The following is a 20,603-nucleotide window of genomic DNA, read 5'->3' as shown; positions in this document are numbered from 1 at the left end:
AAAGATTAAGGAAACTTATAGAAATAAAATGGAGCAAAGGTTCATATATTTAGCTACTAGCATATGAGAGCCAATTTTCAGTTAGAAAAAGATAGACTCAACCAAGAGAATGCATTTGGAAGCTGTGTAGAGATTGCTCAAGAGGACATCTAAATGAGATGTTGCAATTCTTGCTACATGTAGTTTGTCATTAAACAGAAATGGTAGAGGTTATTGCAAAAGCAGAGATAAAGTTATTTTTTTTTTTTAGTGAAAAAACTGATCTTAAACCCTATAGCAAATTTAATGGGAAATAATATACTCTATCTTTGAATGAACTAACCAAAAGATGACTAAAATGCTGTTTAAAAAACTATAGGAGTACATATGTTGTGTTATCTTAAAAATGGAAACTAATCTGTCAGATATTCTGAGCTCTGGGTTTCTCTTATTTTTAGACTCTTTGGCCCTCATTTAGAGTTGATTTCCAGATAGTTTACAATAAGACTAAAACTTTTTCAAATTACAAAATTACAATTTACAAAGCAAATTCGTAGTTTAGCCAAAGGAAAAGTTTAGAAGATTTTTAGTAGGCAGAAATTTAATCTTTGAACAGTACAAAATATAGACAAATATAAGGCTTAGACAAAACTTCCCAAGGTTACAGAGCCAATAAGAGCTGAGTAAGGATTTGATTTCAGAGTTTGTGTAGCAATCCTTAACTGACCCTTTTTCTGGAAAACAGGGCTAGACCCAGGCAGTGATCCCATTCCAATGATGGGATGAATGATAACTGTGCCTCTCCTGGCAAGTTAGAAAACCTATCTGGGACTTGGTTCCCTCTTCTGTAAAGTGTTCCCTTGTCCGCATTCCATAAAGCCGCTATGAGCTCTCTCAAGTTATGCTATCCAAAAATATACTAATTTTATAGAATTCATAGAGAATTTTTTTTTAAGATTTTGAGAGCAAGCACAAGCCAGGAGGAGGGGCAGAGGAAGAGGGACAAGCAGACTCCCACTGAGCAAGGAGCCTGAAGCAGGACAGGATCGATTCTGAGACTCTGAGATTATGACCCAAGCTTAAGGCAGATACTTAGCCAACTGAGCCACCCAGGTGCCCCCACAGAAAGAACTTTAAATGAGCTCTGGGGAATCCAAGACTTGCTACTAGTTTTTATGGTTTGGAGCAAGTCATTTACCACCACCACCACCACCACCACCACCACCACCACCACCACCACCCTAGTTATTTGCCTCACTTCAAGTGTTATTTTTAATACGTATTAAGATAGTGTGTGGATGGCTCAGTCATTTCAGTGTCTGCCTTCAGCTCAGGTCATGATCTTGGGTTCCTGGGATGAAGCCCTGCACCAGGCTCCTTGCTCAGTGGGGAGTCAGGTTCCCCAGCTCCCTCTACTCTCCCCCTTTCATGCTCAGTCTCTCATAAATTAATAAAATAAAATTTAAAAAATATTAAAATAGGTCAATGTTTCAAAAAGTAATAGCGCATAATGTACTATCCCACCATCATCAATAAAATTTTACAACATTAAGATTATGGAACTAGGCAACTGTTATAAATTGGCTTCTCAGGGCAGCCCGGGTGGCTCAGCGGTTTAGCACCGCCTTCAGCCCAGGGGGTGGATCGAATCCTATGTCAGGCTCCCTGCATGGAGCCTGCTTCTCCCTCTGCGTGTGTCTCTGCCTCTCTGTCTCTCTCATGAATAAATAAATAAAATCTTTTTTAAAAAATTGGCTTCTCATGTCCCCACCACACTGCCTTAGAACTTAAATATATCTAATCTTCAGTATTTTAAGGTAATCCTTAATTTGAAGTAAATTTGAAGAAAGAAAAACAGAACAACAAAAACCTCCAGGTTTCCATTTATGTATGAGAAGGATACGGAGGATCCAAAGACACATAACCTTATAAGGGGAAAGGGAGGGAAATGTGCCAATTAATATATTAAGTCAATTTTAGTAAAAAGCAGCAGTGAGAAAAAAAAAATTCTATGTATTCCCTGACTCTTTTGCAGTTTGACAAAGTTAATGATTAATATCACTTACATTTTCCCCCAGGATGTCTATTTGCCTTGATTGATATTATTTTCTCTCTTGTGGGCCAAGGATGATGCCCTTGCTTTTGTGTAGAGATTAATAATTGATTAGTTCATAGTCAAGAATTTTAGTAAAAGGGAATTGGTTACTTTGAGCTGCTACTTTTTACTGGGTAACGTACAAGAGACGGGAGTTACAGAACTTGCCAGCAGAAAAATGAAGAGGATCCTGGTTTTTCTGTTTGCTGTAGCATTTGTGCATGCTCTAGAAAGAGGTAAGAGCTTCCTGTACTGTGATCATTTATAAGAGCTCTTAGTAGTCTGGATTTTCTAATATTGTTTTTAAAAGTTATATAAAAGATGAAGAACAGAGAGTTGTAAGCATCAAAGAGGCACTTATCTGAGCTCAAATGTGGCATATAGCATTGAATTGGAATGTGCAAGGAATCAAGAACCTCATAAAAGGAAAATCATAATTTTTCAATTATCCTTCCCTGCTTTTTTGAAAACCAAGATCTGGAGGGAATTGCTTGAAATTAGAAATTTTTTTGGTTGTCAAAAGATAATGCTAATGGAAGTTGTGGTCCATTACTGTGCATCGCCCCCACCCCCACCCCAGACTTCAAAGATTTATTATCTTTGAGAGAATAATATAACTTATCAATGATGCATGAAGTCAGCTAAGATCCTTGATCCTCTTCAAGGAATTCTGTGTACATGTAATATTTGAAAATGCATCATAGTTTCTGAAAGATCCCACATGAAAGAATTTAATAGATATGAAACATGACCATCAAGATAATTAAGCTATATATTTCATTAATATTTTTCAAATGGTGTCTTCATTTTGAACAATGTGTAAAAAACTTTTCAAATGTTACAAGCTAAAATATGTGAAACAACTTCATGAGAAGTTCCCAAGCTGCAAAATCCATAATCTGTTCCAATTTACCTTTCTAGCAAATTCTTCAATGCTTATAAGGAAATCTGCATTCATCTTGCTTTGGATAACAAACTTCCATCTAGGGATGTCAGTGAACAGCCTCACCCAAGTCACATGGTAATATCCATATCAGTAGCAGAAGGTGTACCCCAGAAATTGTCTCTTACTATGACATTAATTAGCTTATTGCTCTTCTTTTTTACATTAATTTTTCCTTGATCTTTTGTCATTCGAGTTATTTCAAATTTTAAGTTACTCACTTATAGATTCTTAAGCAAGCTAGGGTCCTTATATTAAACTATGAAGTCTGAGAAATAAATAAAATAAATTGTGTCCTTTTTAAGATCTCTGAATAAGCCAACTCCTAAGAAACCCTGAAAGCTTACTCCTTTGCCCAAGGCTTCCTTGGTGGAGATCTGGACCTGAAAAATTCTACTGAAATAGGTTCAGCTCAAAATCTTCCAAACACAGAAGATCTAGTAATGGCAAGGTCCTGGGATTATGTGTGGATGCCATAGCATGGGGCATGAGTCATTTTGAACTGCTGACTCAGTAAGTGTAAATTGGCTTCACCACCAAGGATTTTAAGTGTCCTCTGGAAAATAATATTCTGCACCCTCTTGACATCATTCAGGACTCTCTCAGCTTCTGATGAATTGAATGCTAAAAACTACAATTCAGCTTCCTTAAAGGTCTGAAACTTCACAATCAGCTTCAATCAGATTACTTAGGTGTCATAGATCATAGATCATAAATCTAGGAGTTTGGGTCGCAGTTCTTTCTGCCTATTATATATAGTTCTAGAGAGTGGACCAACAATCCACGGTATGTATCCAGAACATCTTTTTGAAAGTGTATTTCATTTAAGACTCATCTTGGAAAAGTTTCTGTGGCCAAACACATTTAAGAATGAAGCCATGCATTAGCCCTTCTTGGTGGGTTTAAGATCAATGTCTTTGTTATCCTAAAGGTTATTAGAAGTCATACAAGAAAGAAACGTTATTTAACCCAGTTTCCCAAACACATGGCTCTTTCCTAAAATGCTCAGAGCCCATGGAAGTGTTCTTTGGGAAACCTCAGGTTTAAGATGGATATTGCTATAGCTCGACATGAATATCGTCTCCAGTCATGCCAGTCCTCTCCCATCAAATGGCACTGGAGATTCAGTTCATAAGCCCTTGGTACATCTTGGAAGATAAGGGCTTTACCAAACATGCCAAATCTGGAAGGAGTCATAAGAAAATATCCACTTTAGCTATATCATGAGAGGCAAGCAGTCTGTGTGCACCAACTGCCTCTCCACTTAGTTTCTTTTCTCAGGACTCAAATCTAAAATGTCATCTTTCCCAGGAAAGCAGGAAGGCTGCTGACACAGCTACATGATTACTAAGGAAATAATACTACAGGAAATAAATCTCTGCATTTTATAGGAGTTATTGGCACTAAAAGGATATTATGAATATTTTCCTTTTTGCTTTAAGCATTGCATTCTCAGCATCCGTATTGTTACTCTGTAGGATATCAAATAGCAAGAAGAAAGTAAGTCCTTTGGGTTGGTGGGTAAGCTGCATTTTTCCTTCTCTCTCTCGCCTGTCAGCCCTAGACAATATGGGTTATCCCAAACTCACCAGTCACCACTGAATCACTGTTTCTCTTTTCTACAAGTTGCCCCTTCATTAGCAGCCATACTAAAAACAAATTGCCCTAAGTTTGATTTAGGAACATAGTTGTACAGAATGCAAGAGAAGTAGGTATCTTCTCTATTTTCACAGAGAGGTCTTTACATCCTCTCTACAAAATCTACATAACGGTTATTGAGGGAGTGACCTAGGATATGAGATCTACATGATGGAAAGACAGCCATGCAGAGATCTAGAAGAGTGTTTCAAGCTGACGGAACAGAGCTGCAAAAGTCCTATGAACAAGCATGGCTTGATTCAAGTTCACAAAGCATGGAGGGTAAAAGCACAAAAGAGGCTTAGCCAGGATGGAAAATGAGGAGCTGCTAAAGTTGCAGAGATAGCTGACTTCATCATCAAAGGCAATGTTAAGGTCCCTGTGACACTCCACCACTGTAACGTATAATGCCAGGGATGCACTCACCATCATGTGTATAGTATAGGCTAAGGATGCAGGCTTCTAAAGGTCATGAGATTAATCTAGGAGTAATAAATAAAGAATCTTTAAGAGGCATTGATTGCCCTTCTCCCTGGGTATTTATGGCCTCTTAAACTCTTTATTATGCCCAACTACCCCACTCTGTTTCCCCCACCACCACCACTCCGGTTCACCCTGCATCAGCCACAGACCCCTACACTATCCCACACACTACACTCTGCACCTAAGGGCCTTGCACTAGCCCCACCCCCAGCAGATCCCCCTAACATCCACATGGCTCCCTTCCTCATGTCCTTCATGTGTCTGCTCCAAGTTCATGTACAGAAGAGCCTTCCCTGATCAACGTTTCTCAAATAGCACTGACCACTTCATTTTTCTCTGTCCTCTCACCCTGCTTTATTTTTCTTTTCATCACCTTGCCTGGATCACCAGCTGTTCATATGTTTATCATAACAAATGTAAACCTAACCTAAGAACCTAAGCTCCATGAGATCAAGGAGTTTATTTTGTCCCTTGCTTGATTCCCCATTTTAGAATACTACTTTCCATGTAATATGCATTCAATGATGTTTTTGCATGTAAAATCACAAAATTAGGATTGTTAGAGTATCTATCTCAGAAGGTAGTTTTGAGTATTTAAGGAAAATTAAATTTCAACTACAACACCTAATAGACATCTTTCTTATAAACAGTAAACTATGTAATTATAAAGGTTTATAAAGTACCCACTGTGAAACACTGGTCTAAGAGTCTATGCACTGGATAAAAGACAATATTCACAATATGCCAGCATGTTCAAGATCTTTTGAATAGATTTTGTTCATCATTACAACACCCTGATCAACGCACTTTAAAAGTGAAAGAATCTGTAGGAGGGAAGATAAGTAGCTTATCCAAGGAAACCAAGCTAGTAAGTGGAAGATCAGAATTTTACAGAGATTAGTTAGGTTTACAAAGACAGTCCTCACCATCATGGCTTTGCTGCTGCTCAAGGGACAGATATCTGAACAATCTTTCAGTAATCTAAGAACAAAAGAGAAAACTAATACACTAGCACCAGTTTAGGGGGAGTTAAGTAAAATCCATGCTGCCTACTATGGTCATCTGAAACTGATCCAAACCGTAGCTCATCTGTACTGCACGATCTGGCTCTGTCTTCTAACTTCCCTATTCTAGGACCATCACCTTGGAATTGTTTATGATCAAACCCGTAGAGACTTCCTGGATTTTATTGTATTCATTTTTGCTATCTATCGCCAATCATTTCAATATTCTACCAATTTCATCCCTGAAATAGATCAGCCTTGTACAGAGCATTCTGCTATAGACAACCTCCTCAGAACCCCCTTTTGCCTCTCTCTTTTATCTCCTACATGTATCTAGTTCAAGGCCTGTGAACACTACCTCTCGTATCTACTTCATTCCCACACACTGTCCTTGTCCAAGCCCTTATTCCCCTTTACCTGACTATTGTAATGGCTTCCTAATCAAATCCCTATCTCCCATCTCTTCCCCAGTCAATTCATACTAAAATGCTAGATTATCAGGCTTTGTATTGTAACTGGAATCCAAAAAAAAATGAACTGCATAAAAGTCAGGATCACTATTGAGAGATTAATGAAATGAGGAATCCTGTAACTGCAAGTAGGATTCCATGGATCAGGCTGTCTGATACAAATCCACCCCAATTCTGGTCTCTGTTTAGAGCCACCTGCTGGTGACTTCAGGCTTAAATAGGAATATGTGGTAAGCAGAATAAAGGCCCTTCAAAAATGCCTTTATCCCAAAGCCCAGAACCTATGATTAGGGTAGGTTACACTGCAAAAGGGAATTAAGAAAAAAAGTTGCGAATCAGCTGACCTTCAAATAGAAAAATAATGCCAGGTTATCTGTGCAGGGTCAATGTAATCACCAGGTGCTTTAAGGTAGAAGAGAATCAGCACAGATTCAGAGGAAGGTATGACTGAGGAAAAAAGAGAGATGAAAAATTGCTGGCTTTGAAAATGGACCTAAAAAATGTAGGCCACTTCTTGAAGTTGGAAAAGGCAAGGAAACAGAGGATCTCCTTGAGCCTCCAGGAAGCACATAGTCCTAAGGACGCTTTGATTTTAGCCCAAAAGGAACTGTCAAACTACAAGAGAGTAAATTTGTATTGAGTAGACCACTGAATTTGTGGTAATTTGTTACAGTAGCAATAAAAGTCCAGTACAGTAGGCTTCTGAGTCCTGTGACATGTTGAGACTTCCCAGAGAAAAGGAGCACTGAGCCAAGACATCTCAGTGTTGACAGGCTACCGTTTTATTTGCCAGATCCAGTGAGAGCGGGCCAGGAGATGACTGGGGTGCATGTTAACTAATTTCCCTGCTCTCTGGGAGTTTTCTATTTTTACCTTCTCTCCCATATTCCTCTCACCAGAAAGTAATTTAACCTACCATCTGCCAGAAGGACTGGAGCAAATCACAGGATACCCATACCATGAGGTTATAGAGTATCCTGTATATCATTGGATTTTGCTATATGAAGTTGCTAACATGGAATGTTTATCACATTAGACAGGAGATGTGCAAAGCATTTTCACTTAGATTAACATATTTCATGAAACAACCTTATGAAAAAGGTAGTGCTGACCATCTTAAATCACAGATTAGTCTTCCTTGAATCCCTCTACAGTAATATATTTCAATAGATATCCCATTACCTAAAAAGTAAAACTTTGGCTACCAAGCATGTGTTAAAATCCATTATTTCAGTTTTCTTATTGGGCTACTCATTTTCCAAATAGGACTTGTGATTTTCGAACTTCAGATGTTTCTTCAAGTTGTTCTCTCCACTTAAAATTACTTCTCCCAATTCATTTACTTCTGTTAAAATCCTGCCCATTATTCATGCTCCACTTAAAGCAATAGTTTCTTTCATGAGGTTTTCTCAAAGCCCTCTTCCATTCTGAAGTTTTGGAATGCTTTGTTTCAATCTCCTCTATGGCAATGAGCACTGTGGATGTTATATGCTTATCTCTACTAATAGACTTCAATTTCTTAAATATTGATGGCTTCAGAGTCTTTTGCATGGCACCGTTTTATTCTTATATTGCTTTAAAAACTAAGCCTGGGGGCGCCAGGGTGGCTCAGTTGGTTAAAAGGTCTGCTTTCAGCTCAGGTCATGATCCAGACATCAGCATCCTGGGATAGAGCTCAGAGTCTGGCTCTGTGCCCAGCGGGGAACCTGCTTGAGCCTCTCCCTCTGCCCTTCCCCCTGCTCATGCTCCTTCTAATAAATAAAATCTTAAAAAACAAACAAACAAACAAACAAACCCTAAGTCCTGCAATGCATTCTAAATTTCTAAGTCAAGATGCAGAAGCTATCACCCTCACATATCCCAAAGGTGGGAGAAAGAAACTTGCTCGCTAATCTTCACCCCTGCAAAAGCATTTGTCAATAACAAGATGAACAAGGTGCCCAACCTGTGAAGGGAAGGGGAGGTGGAATGAGATGTATGGAGGAAGAATGCCTCCTTTAAGACTTTGGTGGGTGTAGCATTTATGTAGGTGACCACCTGCAGGGACCCAAGGTTGTTAAATTTGAATGAGTCTATGAGGTCATTCTCTACTGTAATTATAGTTTTTGGGCAACTGACCAAAACTGTCCACACATCTCCTTTTTTTGGTTTTTTTAATTTTCAAAGTCTAAACTGAAGCTTTATTCTTCTAATGGAATCCTAAGACGTAAATTTAATTTCCTCTAGATGGTTTAATCTATAGATGTCATGTAGAGTTCTAGGTTTAGTACTAAAAGGATTGAATTTCTATTGATTCAAAGCCAGAAGACTGCATACCTGCCTGCAATCATTATCAATATGAAAAACCACATTAATGCTTTGTGATGAGAAATGTCAGTAGAAAAGAGAATTTTTAAAAAGCCTGATAAATGAAATAAAGTATTAATTTGTCATTTCTCCATTGACAATGTTCCTAGTAATAAATCGGTAGTTTTCTTTAGCTTCAATAATTAGGGGAGCTTCCTAAATCAGTCCAGCAATGTGATATCAACATCTAGCCTGACCAGTTGGAATAGATACTACAAACCATAAAGTCAAACACACACACACACACACACACACACACACACCTCAAATATACTGACATATTCTGACAGATAAGTCTATCGATGCATAATAGAAATGAAAATGCCAAAGAAATGAAGTTACAAAATACTGAATGCCCAACGAAACACTGAAAACCAAGGATTCTCCAGAACAAAATAGGAAAATAGTAACACAATGCAATTTCTAGCATTCTGCAGAAGCATGTACTCAATTCAGTGTTATTTAGGGTACAGCCACCACTCCTGGTATATAAACAGCTTTTAGAGGAGATCAAAATTGTTTTAGAGAAATATTCTAACAGTAGTTAAAGCTTCAAAATATACTTTTTAACAAAGTTTGCAACAAGATGGTAGTATCTTATTATCTATCCCCACTAGATTGAACGTTCCATGAGGGCAGACATAGATCTATTTTGCTCTCCATTCTGTATTTAATACTGAACCTGGTACAGAGCAGGTCTTCAAAACGTATCTGTTGCATGTATGAATGTTGTTAGCGGTGTTGAGAGAGATGAAGTACACGAAGCAATAAAAATTTCCTGAAAATAAAGTTTTCAGAAGTCTTGAATTAGATACAACTTACCAGAATATTTCACAATACAGGTAGAAATGGGACAGGCTATTGCAAAAAGCAAAAATTCTGTTAATGAAATTTGTAAACATTTAGTGCTGAGGGGTCACTTGATGTGAACCTGATTTCACCAGAGTCACTGAGATTATGCCAATATTTACTGGGGTTGTATCAAAGTTCAGATTGTCTTCTTCATAAACACATGGAACATTAAAGAACAGACTGTCATTTACCATTCATTCGAGATAGGATTTAATTATATGAATCAAAGGGAGTTCAACTGGTATGAAAACATTTAGCAGTACTCCATGGAATAAGGAATCAATTTGTAATAATCACACTGCAAATTAACTTCAGTACTTGGTTTTTGGACCATGAGAAAATAATTAATGTATCTGCTTAGGTTTGTAATCTATAGATCTCTGTAGAGAAATAAGTTTAAAAAAATTAATCAGAAACATATTTTGAGTATTCCACCTGAAAGATACATAGTACAACAGCTTCCTCTACAGGTTATTTCTTTAAGAGACTTTTACCCTCATATTTTAACTCTAGACTTTCTCAGTGACTCTTTTGAGTTTCCTTCCTTGCTTCTGTCAACCCGAAGGCTGAATTTTCAGCAAAAATGATTCCCAAACCATTTTAAGTCATGTAGTTGATCGAGTTTCACCATTTTGCTGTTGTTATTTTGCATTCTAACTAAAGCAGTACCTAACACCTATGGATTCTAATGCATTTTAGTGCAAATACCAGTTGATTTAATTAAAGCTATTGAACAGGGGATAATCTGTGGTATCCAGTTATACTACGTTCACATATACTCCCATTCCCGTAACACAGTGAAGCTTCTTTTTTGGTGAAGTGAGAGAGCTGAATCTGGAAGGCTAGAAACAAAATATTTCTTTAAATGTTCATCATGAGTATACCATTTGAATATAGGCTCTCACTTTTCATGTTATTGAATGTTTGCAATCAAAGTAACAAAAATGACTTCTTTTTATAGGGAAACTTTGTTAAACAAAGTTAGCTTCTCTGCATTTAAAAGAGAAAAGTTATTATTGGGACTATTTTTTTGCAGTTTAAAACATAGTAAGCTGGGACACCTGTATGGCTCAGCAGTTGAGCATCTGCCTTTGGCTCAGGGCATGATCCTGGGGTCCCACAATCAAGTCCCACATCAGGTTTCCTGCATGGAGCCTGCTTCTCCCTCTGCCTGTGTCTATGCCTCTCTCTCTGTGTGTCTCTCATGAATAAATAATAAAATCTTTAAAAAAAATAAAATGCAGTAAGCTTTGGGCAGGGGGTGGGGCGGTGCAGGAAAGAGAAGAGATTCCATATAATTTCTTACTCTTTTTTTCCTACTTATTTGAGAGAGTGCATGCATGCATACAAGCAGGGGATAGGGGAGTACAGGGATGAGAAGCAGTTTCCCCAGTCGAGTGGGGAGCCCAACACGGGCCCAATCCCAGGACCCTGAGATCATGACCTGAGCTGAAAGCAGACACGTAGCCGACTGAGCCATCCAGGCACACCAATTTCTTACTATTTCTAAAAGGAATGATTTTGTAATCCTTTGGATGTGATCTTACAGATCATAAGGATACAATCTTGTACTAAATTCAGGAATCTTTAATACATATGGTTATTTAAATTACACTTGATTATTTCCAGGGCAAAACAAACTCACTTCCTAAAAAAACTGTTCATTGTTTATTAGTCATGGCTATAATAAAGTTCTCGTATGTTGAACTAAGATCTACCACTAGCTGTTTTTCTTAGCTCTACCTTAGGAACAACATAAAATAACTCTATGGACATCCTAATGGTACATCCTTCACTATAGGAGGACAGATCTCCCCTAATTTTTTCCTTCATGCCCTAATCGCCAGTCTCATTGAATACCATTAATGATTAATGGAAGTTTCTGGCATTATTTTGACCTTTTGAAACTGTGACAGTATCTGACCTTGTAAACTAGTCAATACATTCTAGAAGATGTACTAGATGTGAAGGTCCTCAGCTTTAACAGGTTCATTCCAAGTGGCTTTTCATATTCCATTGTTAATTTTATCAATCCTGCTGTCTTATCCTGATTTCCTAGATAATGTGAGATCTGAACGTAGTTTCTCTCCCACCCTTTAGGATTTTTTTTAAAGATTTATTTATTTATTTATTCACGAGAGACACAGACTGAGAGAAAAAGACAGGCAGAGGGAGAATCAGGCTCCTCGCAGGATCTGGATCCTGCATCCCGGGATCACGACCTGAGCCCGGCGCAGACGTCCAACTGCTAAGACACCCAGGCGTCCCTCCCACCCTTTAGGATTTTGATGGAATGTGTAAATGAGGGGCTCACTTACACAAACTGCTGTTTAGGAATGTCTTTGTCCCTCAATTCTGTGTCTTCCCACAGCAGTAAAATACTCTGAGCACTCTACCTGAAAGATATAGGTGCAGCAGCTTCCTCTACAGGGAGTTTTTGTCAGAAATCTAACACATCCTAAAGAGAACATTTTCAAAAAGTTAAAAAAAAAAATTTCCTCCCAGCCTATATCCAAGCAGTATCCCCTCCACTCCAAACCTTCAAAGACCACAATCTACCCTGGCTTCCTTATGTTCCTGCTTTCAGAGCTGTAACTGTGGGAGGTAAAGGCACCCTAAGAGGGGAAACGTCATGACAGAAGTTGCCATTTTATCACCTGAGATCGATTGCTTAATATTTAAAATCCAGGAAAAAAAAACACTTACTAATCCTGAACACACTTAGAAACTGGACCATTTATATGCTTCTTACATTTTTCCCCCAAAAGCTATATCATAAAATGTTGGAATGTTTCCTAGACTTATTGGTATAAATGATGAATCAGGAAATAACACCATGGACTGCTTCCATACCTCCACCCTATCGTATTATGTAATAGGTATGTTGAACGGGTGGGTCTTAAAGAACTTACCTCCTCCTGTGGGAACTAGCTCTTCCCAACCACTTGAATGGACCTAAGAGTAGGTTTAATGATTTTTCTGTTCACATAAAGAGGTCCTCTTGTCCTTTTGAACTTCAAAATAACTACCTTCTAATAGTCAGGGAATGTCTGGTTTGTTCAGTAGCCAAACGTGTAAGTTCCTTTGAAATTGAAGCTACTCCCCCCATATCAGTCCTGTTGACCATGGTGGCAATAAGAGACATGTACACTTTTCTTCTCTGCCTGTTCTCTCCTCCTTCCTCCCCTTCTCTAGACTGCTTTTACCTCTTCCAAGGTTACCACAGGCAAGGGAGAAGCTAGCAGGAGAGGTAAGCAGCATAATTTCTGGAATCTCTTACATTCAACCAACACCTTAAGATTTTAAGTTGTCTCCTCTGCACAGAGGTGTCCACTACTGGCAGCCCACTGCTCTCTAGTGCCTACCCCCACTCCCAAAATTAAGACAACTGCTGGCTGTCTTGCTCTCCTGCTTGATCTACATCAGGTCCGTAGGCCACAGCACAGCTTCTCACTCAAATTCCTCACCCTTTGTTGCCCCCAGGCCACTCCACCAGCCCTTCTCACCCTCTAATATTCTCTAGTCTGAATCAGACACTTGTCATTGTGCCCCAAACTCCAGAAGTCATCTATCAAGGCCTGAATGTTTTCCCTTAAGCCCTGCACCATGCCTGCAATGAAGGGAAGCACTCTCCACTCATTTCTCCAAACCCACTGCACAGGCAAATTACTTCTTGGAGAAAGTGGTCAAATTTTGATTTTTTTCCCCTCAGCTTAATTCCTCGCATTCCTTGATAGAATTTGGAGATGGGTAATGGAGCAATACCAGCTCACATACCTCCTTAAAAGTCCTGCATTAGTGGAACTAGCTCTCCACTATGTACATATGTAGACAAACTCTCCATTTATTTATTTATTTTGGTTCTTTTCAATGCCTTTGGTGAAATGAAGACAAAGAAAGAATAAAAAGTTCCATTTTAGCATTACTGTAAAGAAGGGACCTAAGAGAATGCTTGTCATTATCAATAGGTTCTGATACCATTTGACTTAACTGCTTTTATTCAGTATTAGTGCATTTGTTCTGCTGTCCATTATAATTTATAGCAGACCACAAAATTGATCTGTAAGAAAACAGCTAGAAAGGCCCCCCAAAATGAAATTGTATATAGAGAAAAATGCTACTTTCACCTTGGGTGAATCATGTAGAAGATGTACACATAATGCCACATTCATTAAAAAGGAAAAGATATAGATTTTTCTATTTCTGGTTCATAGGCCGAGATTATGAGAAGGAAAAAGTTTGCAAGGAACTTGCCAATCTGGGAAAAGATGACTTCACATCTTTGTAAGTATGAGGTATTCCCTGACTCTCTTGAGTGAAATGTGAATGAAGCCATGTGTGAGGGAACTTCAATTCAGCATGCTGAACCATTCTCTGAACATTTTAAAAAGATAGAACCCAACGTGGCCACAGATGTCAGGCCAGTGGAGGACATCCAAAGATTCCAGTTGATTATTGTTACTAGGGTCTGAGAATTTGTTAGCAGTAAGTTTATTAATAGAGTTAAGGGAATAAGCATAGTTTTCCAGTGTAAATTAGAATGCAAAGAGTATATAGAAGGACCATGGCAAAAAAAGATAAGAAGATACAGAACAGGTCTATGGGGGAGGCTCAAAGAGAGGAAAGAACAGGAGGCTGCTCAGATAAAACCCCCAAATCCAACTTCCATTTTACAAGGGAAGTTTGTCTGGAAAAAAACCCCAAGTTTTAAAAGTCAAACTCATGTTCTTTTCATTAAAGAAGGTATACAATATGCTTGTTAAACACTGAACAAATATTTCATGTTTAAAAAAGTACAAATGTGAAATTTTTTAAAATTCTAAATATATTGACTTATTTTCCTCAGATCAATGGTCTTATATAGCAGAAAGTTTCCCAGTAGCACATTTGAACAGATCAGTCACCTCGTGAACGAAGTTGTCTCCTTGACAGAAACTTGCTGTGCTGAAGGGGCCGACCCGGACTGCTATGACCACAGGGTAGGTTTATGTGCTTGCCCATGCCCATGGTGGCCCAGAGAAGAAGCCAAGAAAGACCCGTTATGACCCATCTTGGAGAAATCTTAGACAGCAACTCCATCTACTTCAACTTTGGGATACTTAGAAAACCTGTTCCTCCCAGATCCCAGGCTTATTCTAGTAAAATTAATTAGTTTTGCCCATCAGTCCTACAAGGTTCAAATGAGAAAACTCGGACATATATTAATTCATGAACCTCTTGTAATAATATATTCTGTGTGTCTTAAAAGCCTACCCATAACCATACATTTATCATGTTAAGACTGATACCAACTGCCCCAGAATAATTTAGTGTTGGCCTCAGATTATTTGGGGGTTCAAAAGTTGCTATACATGCTCTCTCTCTCTCTCTCTCTCTCTCACACACACACACACACACACACACACACCCTAGGTTCTCCCTTGAAGTATAAAAGCAGAAGTTAAAATGCCGAAGTGACAGGGTTTCAAAAAGTAAACAGGAGCTGGAAAAGGTGAAACCACAGGTATTTCTAGCAATTTCCTAATGCAGTCATGAGGCCTCATGCAAAGTACATTTAGATGCATCTTGATAAAGACCTTCACAGACAACTATCTTCTTGCTCAAGCCTGTAGAAACCATGCTTCAAAGACCTGATTAGAATATATTCTACACAATGATGATTCTTACCCATTAATTGTTTTATCTGGCCCTTACGTATCTTCTAAAGAATTTTAATCATTTTCTTCCACCACCAGTTCCATAAAACCCAAAATTTATTTCAACTTGACCTTCTGCCCTACCTTAAAATAAACTCCCAATCGTGATCACTAATACATTTTTATTTATATTTCATGTATTTGCTAAGTGATCCCTTTAAAAAAAGATTTTATTTATTTATTCATGAAAGACACAGAGAGGCAGAGACACAGGCAACGGGAGAAGCAGGCTCCCTGTGGGGAACCTGATGCAGGACTCAATTCCAGGACCCTGATATCATGACCTGAGCCAAAGAGATGCTCAACCACTGAGCCACCCTGGTGTCCCTGATCCCTTGACCAGAGATAAGCTCCACATTAGTAGAGACAGATGATAAAACAGAGATGGCACTTTTTTTCAAAGCACCTTCCTCTTTCTCCTGTTTGTTCAAAGCATTTTTTAAAATATGTTGAATCTTTTCAAACTTTTTTTTTTGGAAAGACAGTAATAAAGAAAAAAAAAAAAAAAAACAGGTTTGCCAGGGAAAGAAATGGAAAAGGAATTCACTGACTAAAGAGATAAGGATAAAAAGAGTTCCTAAGAATTCCTAAAGTTCGGAGAGTCTGATGGAAAGTAGGTGTAGGAGAGAAGGAGAGGTTTACTTTTGGTTTATATAACTATTTCATCATGTCGCTTTCCTTCATTTATAAGAAAGATCCGTAGAAGTTGTGTTTTTAGAAGGTGACAAACTTACAAGTATAAGGATATCAAGGCACTTTTCCCCAAGTATATCCCAAGATAGGTTTTTATATGGGAAGGATTTCAATTCTACATTTATTCCAAATATCAGATCTTTTCCAATAATAACATTTTGCTGCTGCAGTTGCTTTGGTGGTGCCCTTACCATGGGCTTAGTCGGCCCAAGTGTTATCCGTGTGCCAGTGTGGAGGCAGTACATTCAGTTGCCCCAGTGGTTTTCAACCTATGCTGCACATCAGAATAAATACCAAGGCTAAATACCAAGGCTTTGGGAAACAGATCCTTGGGCCTCCCCTTTGACTTAATGAATCAGAATTTCTGCGTTGTACAGCCCAGGCACCGAATTTCATATACTCTGATTCTGATGCAAAAGCAGACTGCAGAATGACTGGGTAAAAAAATACAAACAAATGTAGAAGACTAAAGCTGTCAAGAATTAAGTCTGCTCATTTAATAAAAGGAGATGCTCCTTCTCCCTGGGTTATTTGCAGCAGAAAGCAGGTGGATATCAGAATTAGCAGTGGAGCTTTTTCAAATGACCTCACTTAATATCTCCCTAGAGAAACATGGAGAAGGATAAAACCTCCAGTGGCTACAAACACAGTCCACACTTGTTAATGAAGGTTCTGTTTTTGTCTGAGTCATTTATTAACATAAGACCTTGCATTTGCCTATAACTATTACAAATTGTCATGTTGATAAGTCACCCGATGGAGCTTTTGGCACAGACAGTTCATTACTAATGAGAATTTTTAAATTTAAGACTAAGATGTCATATTGAATAGAGAACTACAAGCCTGGAAACTTCCATATAGGAGTTGACTTGTTTTTCTTCTCTTATTCTAGACCTCAGCATTGTCTGCCAGGTCCTGTGAAAAGGACTCTCCATTCCCAGTACACCCAGGAACTGCTGAGTGCTGTACCAGAGAGGGCCTTGAACGCAAACTCTGTATGGCTGCCCTGAAGCACCAGCCACAAGAATTTCCTACCTATGTAGAGCCAACAAATGATGAAATATGTGAGGCATTCAGGAAAGATCCCAAAGACTTTGCTGAGAAGTAAGCTGCTTGTATCCTAAGTAAAACTTCAAGGCAAAAAAATATCAGAAGTGTGTTGAATCTAATGCCCTACTCTATACAAACACCTCTTCTACAGCAACCTGGACAATTTTCAATAAGAACTTGACTCTTACCTAAGATTTCTCATCTCAGCCAGTGCTGGTTATTGTAAATACCTTTCTCAGATAGAAATGAAGTCAACTTTCTAAAAGTCCCAAACTTAGTTCTATTGTCTGAAACAGAATCACTTAGATTCCCTGTCTATGTGACATTTTCAAATATTTGACAGCTATTGTGATTCCTCTTATGCTAGGGATCCCTTATGCATACTGCATCAGATAGATTTTTTCCACATTTTTGTTAGTTTTTGTGATCTTTCAAGACTAATATAAGAATATATAATCTGGCTCCTCATGAATGTTAAACAATGAGATGGTCAAAATTACATGTTCACTTATGTGGTATCATAGGCCACGTTGACAACTGTTTCTAGGGATGTAGGAATAAAAAAACTTAAGCTTTGGTGAACACTAAGCATTTAAAATGTGCACAGCAATACAATTCTATTTATGATAATGACAAATACATATACAAAAGTCAAATTCAATGTCACTCAAATTGGCTTTGGAAGTTTGAAGTTAAGGTCATGATTTTATAAAAATTCGTTGGCTTTCTCATCCCTGGAAATTTTCAGAGAAGGTTTTGCCCAAGATTTCAGAGTCTCCTATAGACCCTTAAGGGCTTATGCTCCTAAAAATTAAAAATTTCAGCAAATAAGCAAGTGTATACGTAGCAATTATCAAGAATAGTAAACTGGGATAGATAATGAAACGTAAATGTGTTTTATTTTAACTTGTTCAATCAACACTAATAAGCAATTACCATGAGCCAGTAAAGAGACAAATAGCCCCTCCTCTCAATTAATCCGTATGGAAATTTAAGACATTACTTTAATGAAAATACTGATTAAAAGTGACTACTATTTTGCCGATTCTTTAAATCCTGAGCACCTTTTATAGAACTAACATAATGCATCCTTTTTTCATCAATGTGCTTATAAAAAAACTAGATTCTGCTTCCCACAAATGTTTTGACCAATCCTGTTTTCCCTCCCAACAGATTTATGTATGAATATTCCATTAATTATGGACAAGCCCCTCTATCACTCTTAGTCGGTTACACCAAGAGTTATCTCTCTATGGTAGGGTCCTGCTGTACCTCATCAAGTCCAACAGCTTGCTTTTTGAAAGAGGTAGGTATCACTTTATTATGCAGTTATATTTTATTTTTTTTTCTTCTACTAATGCCATCCAATTTAAATAAGGAAGTTCAGATTCTGGAATCAGTAAAACTTTCTAAAATGCCTCCTTTACATTGTATCCATTGGAAAAATAAACCTAACTACCTCTAGGAAAGGAATATTAGTAAGTTTCTTTTGTCAGAATTCAGTTTTGTAGTAATAAAAAATAATTTCTTGTTGCCATTCCTGAACACTGCTTGGCCATCTAATAATAGGATTCTCTCACTTATTTCCTAGAGACTCCAGATGAAACACTTATCACTTCTCACCACTATGTCAAATAGAATTTGTTCACAATATGCTGCTTATGGGAAGGAGAAATCAAGACTCAGGTAAAGATCAAGCACCATCAGTATGTTTAGCTGTTTGCTTCTACACTATCCATAATATTAGGATTCTCTAAGAAAATATTTTTAATAGAATATATACACTATTGTCTTATACTCCTATAATTCTCAAAAATACAGTCCAGTTCTTTTATCTACATTAAATATGGATAAAGAACACAGCTATGTTGTAAAACATGAGATTTGTTTTTAATCAACCTTTTCCACATATTCATGGGAAAACTGGTATATCACCAGAAATTGTTTCCTCAGTATTTATTTAAAAATCACTTTTTTGTTCATCTGTTATTTCCTTTGCCTATTTTTTCCTTGAGATCAGATTTCCTGAATTCTTGTTACATGAAGCTTTGTTCTATATATAACGTGTATCTCTTAAGCTTAGTGAATGTATTCTAATTACTGACTTTATTTGTAACCTTCACTGTGATTTTTGTGGGCTACAGTTAACACCATATTTTAATTTTGACAGTTTCTATGTTAACACTTATCTCAGACTTCTGGGGTTTGCAGATTTATCTTTTCAGTCTCTACAGTCTCTAATTCTTCTTACTTTGATCTGCAAGCTTTTTTTTCCTCTAATGGCAATGAAAAGACAAACAAACAAATCTATTTTGTGCTGGCATCAGATTCTAAGGTTCTCTAATGTTAAGAGGAACTACTTTCATGAGTCCTTTAAAAATATCTTCCAATAGATATACTCAAACACTAAAATAGCATTTTCTTTAGACCTCCCCTTTAGTTTTCCTTTTGCAATAAGATAGTGTATTTGGCAAGTAGAACATAAGGATTTGTAATATAAAACCACCTATAAAATATATAACTAATTTAATCATTAATTTATACTTGCATTAGCGTGGGAATTTATCTCAGGTAAGTAGCATTGAATGTGAACAAAGATTTAGCTAATATATTGCTGCACCATTTCTTTTTTAAATATGAAAAAATTAGAGTCTTCTGAAATTTCCCTACAATGGAGAACACTCATATTACAGTATATCTATATGAGAATGCCATATGGTTTGTTATAATTCTATTGTAAAAAGATGTAGAATGAAAAATATAAAATATTGGTAAAAGAAACTAAAGAAGATACAAGTAAATGTAAAGACACTCTGTGCTCTTTGAATGGAATAATATTGTTAAAATGTTCATACTATTCAAAGCAAACTGCAGATCTAGTACAATCCCTATCGATATCACAATGGCATTTCTTGCAGCAATATTAAAAACAAAAGCATCCTAAAATTCATATAGAATGTCAAGGGACTCTATGTAGCCTTAACAATCTTGGAAAAGAAGTTGGAGGCCTCACATTTTAGGATTTCAAAATATACTACATGGCAGTAGTAAGATGCTATGGTACTGGCATTAAAAAAATAGAGAGAGATTAATGGAACAGAGAGCTCAGAAATACACTCTTACATATTTGGCCAAATGAATTTCAATGGGGGTGCTGGGCTACACACTGGAAAAAGGATGGTCTCTTCAACAAATGGTGCTGAGAAAATTGGATATCCACATGCTAAAGAAGGAAATTGAACCCTTACCTTATACATATACTAAAATTCAAAATATATTAAATCGAAACATAAGGTCTAAGACTATAAAACTCTTAGATGAAAGAGAAAGCTTCAGAACATTATACTTGGTGAT

The 20,603-nt window shown here is 37.5% G+C and overlaps 1 protein-coding gene across 1 annotated transcript in view; it reads left to right on the top strand.

Annotated features, from left to right (window-relative positions):
- The first annotated feature begins 2,082 nt into the window (after positions 1-2,082).
- GC (GC vitamin D binding protein) overlaps positions 2,083-20,603 on the top strand; it is a 33,741-nt gene continuing 15,220 nt past the window's right edge. The window contains exons 1-6 of the mRNA XM_038556296.1: positions 2,083-2,310; positions 14,025-14,094; positions 14,657-14,789; positions 17,092-17,303; positions 18,423-18,555; positions 18,841-18,935. Of these exons, the coding sequence (XP_038412224.1) occupies positions 2,253-2,310; positions 14,025-14,094; positions 14,657-14,789; positions 17,092-17,303; positions 18,423-18,555; positions 18,841-18,935 (701 nt within the window). The 5' untranslated portion in view covers positions 2,083-2,252. The remainder of the gene's footprint in view (positions 2,311-14,024; positions 14,095-14,656; positions 14,790-17,091; positions 17,304-18,422; positions 18,556-18,840; positions 18,936-20,603) is intronic.

Source organism: Canis lupus, chromosome 13 (genome assembly GCF_011100685.1).
Source record: "Canis lupus familiaris isolate Mischka breed German Shepherd chromosome 13, alternate assembly UU_Cfam_GSD_1.0, whole genome shotgun sequence".
Lineage (NCBI taxonomy): Eukaryota > Metazoa > Chordata > Mammalia > Carnivora > Canidae > Canis > Canis lupus.
Note: the sequence above shows the minus strand (reverse complement) of the source record. Positions and strands in the feature narration are given on the sequence as shown.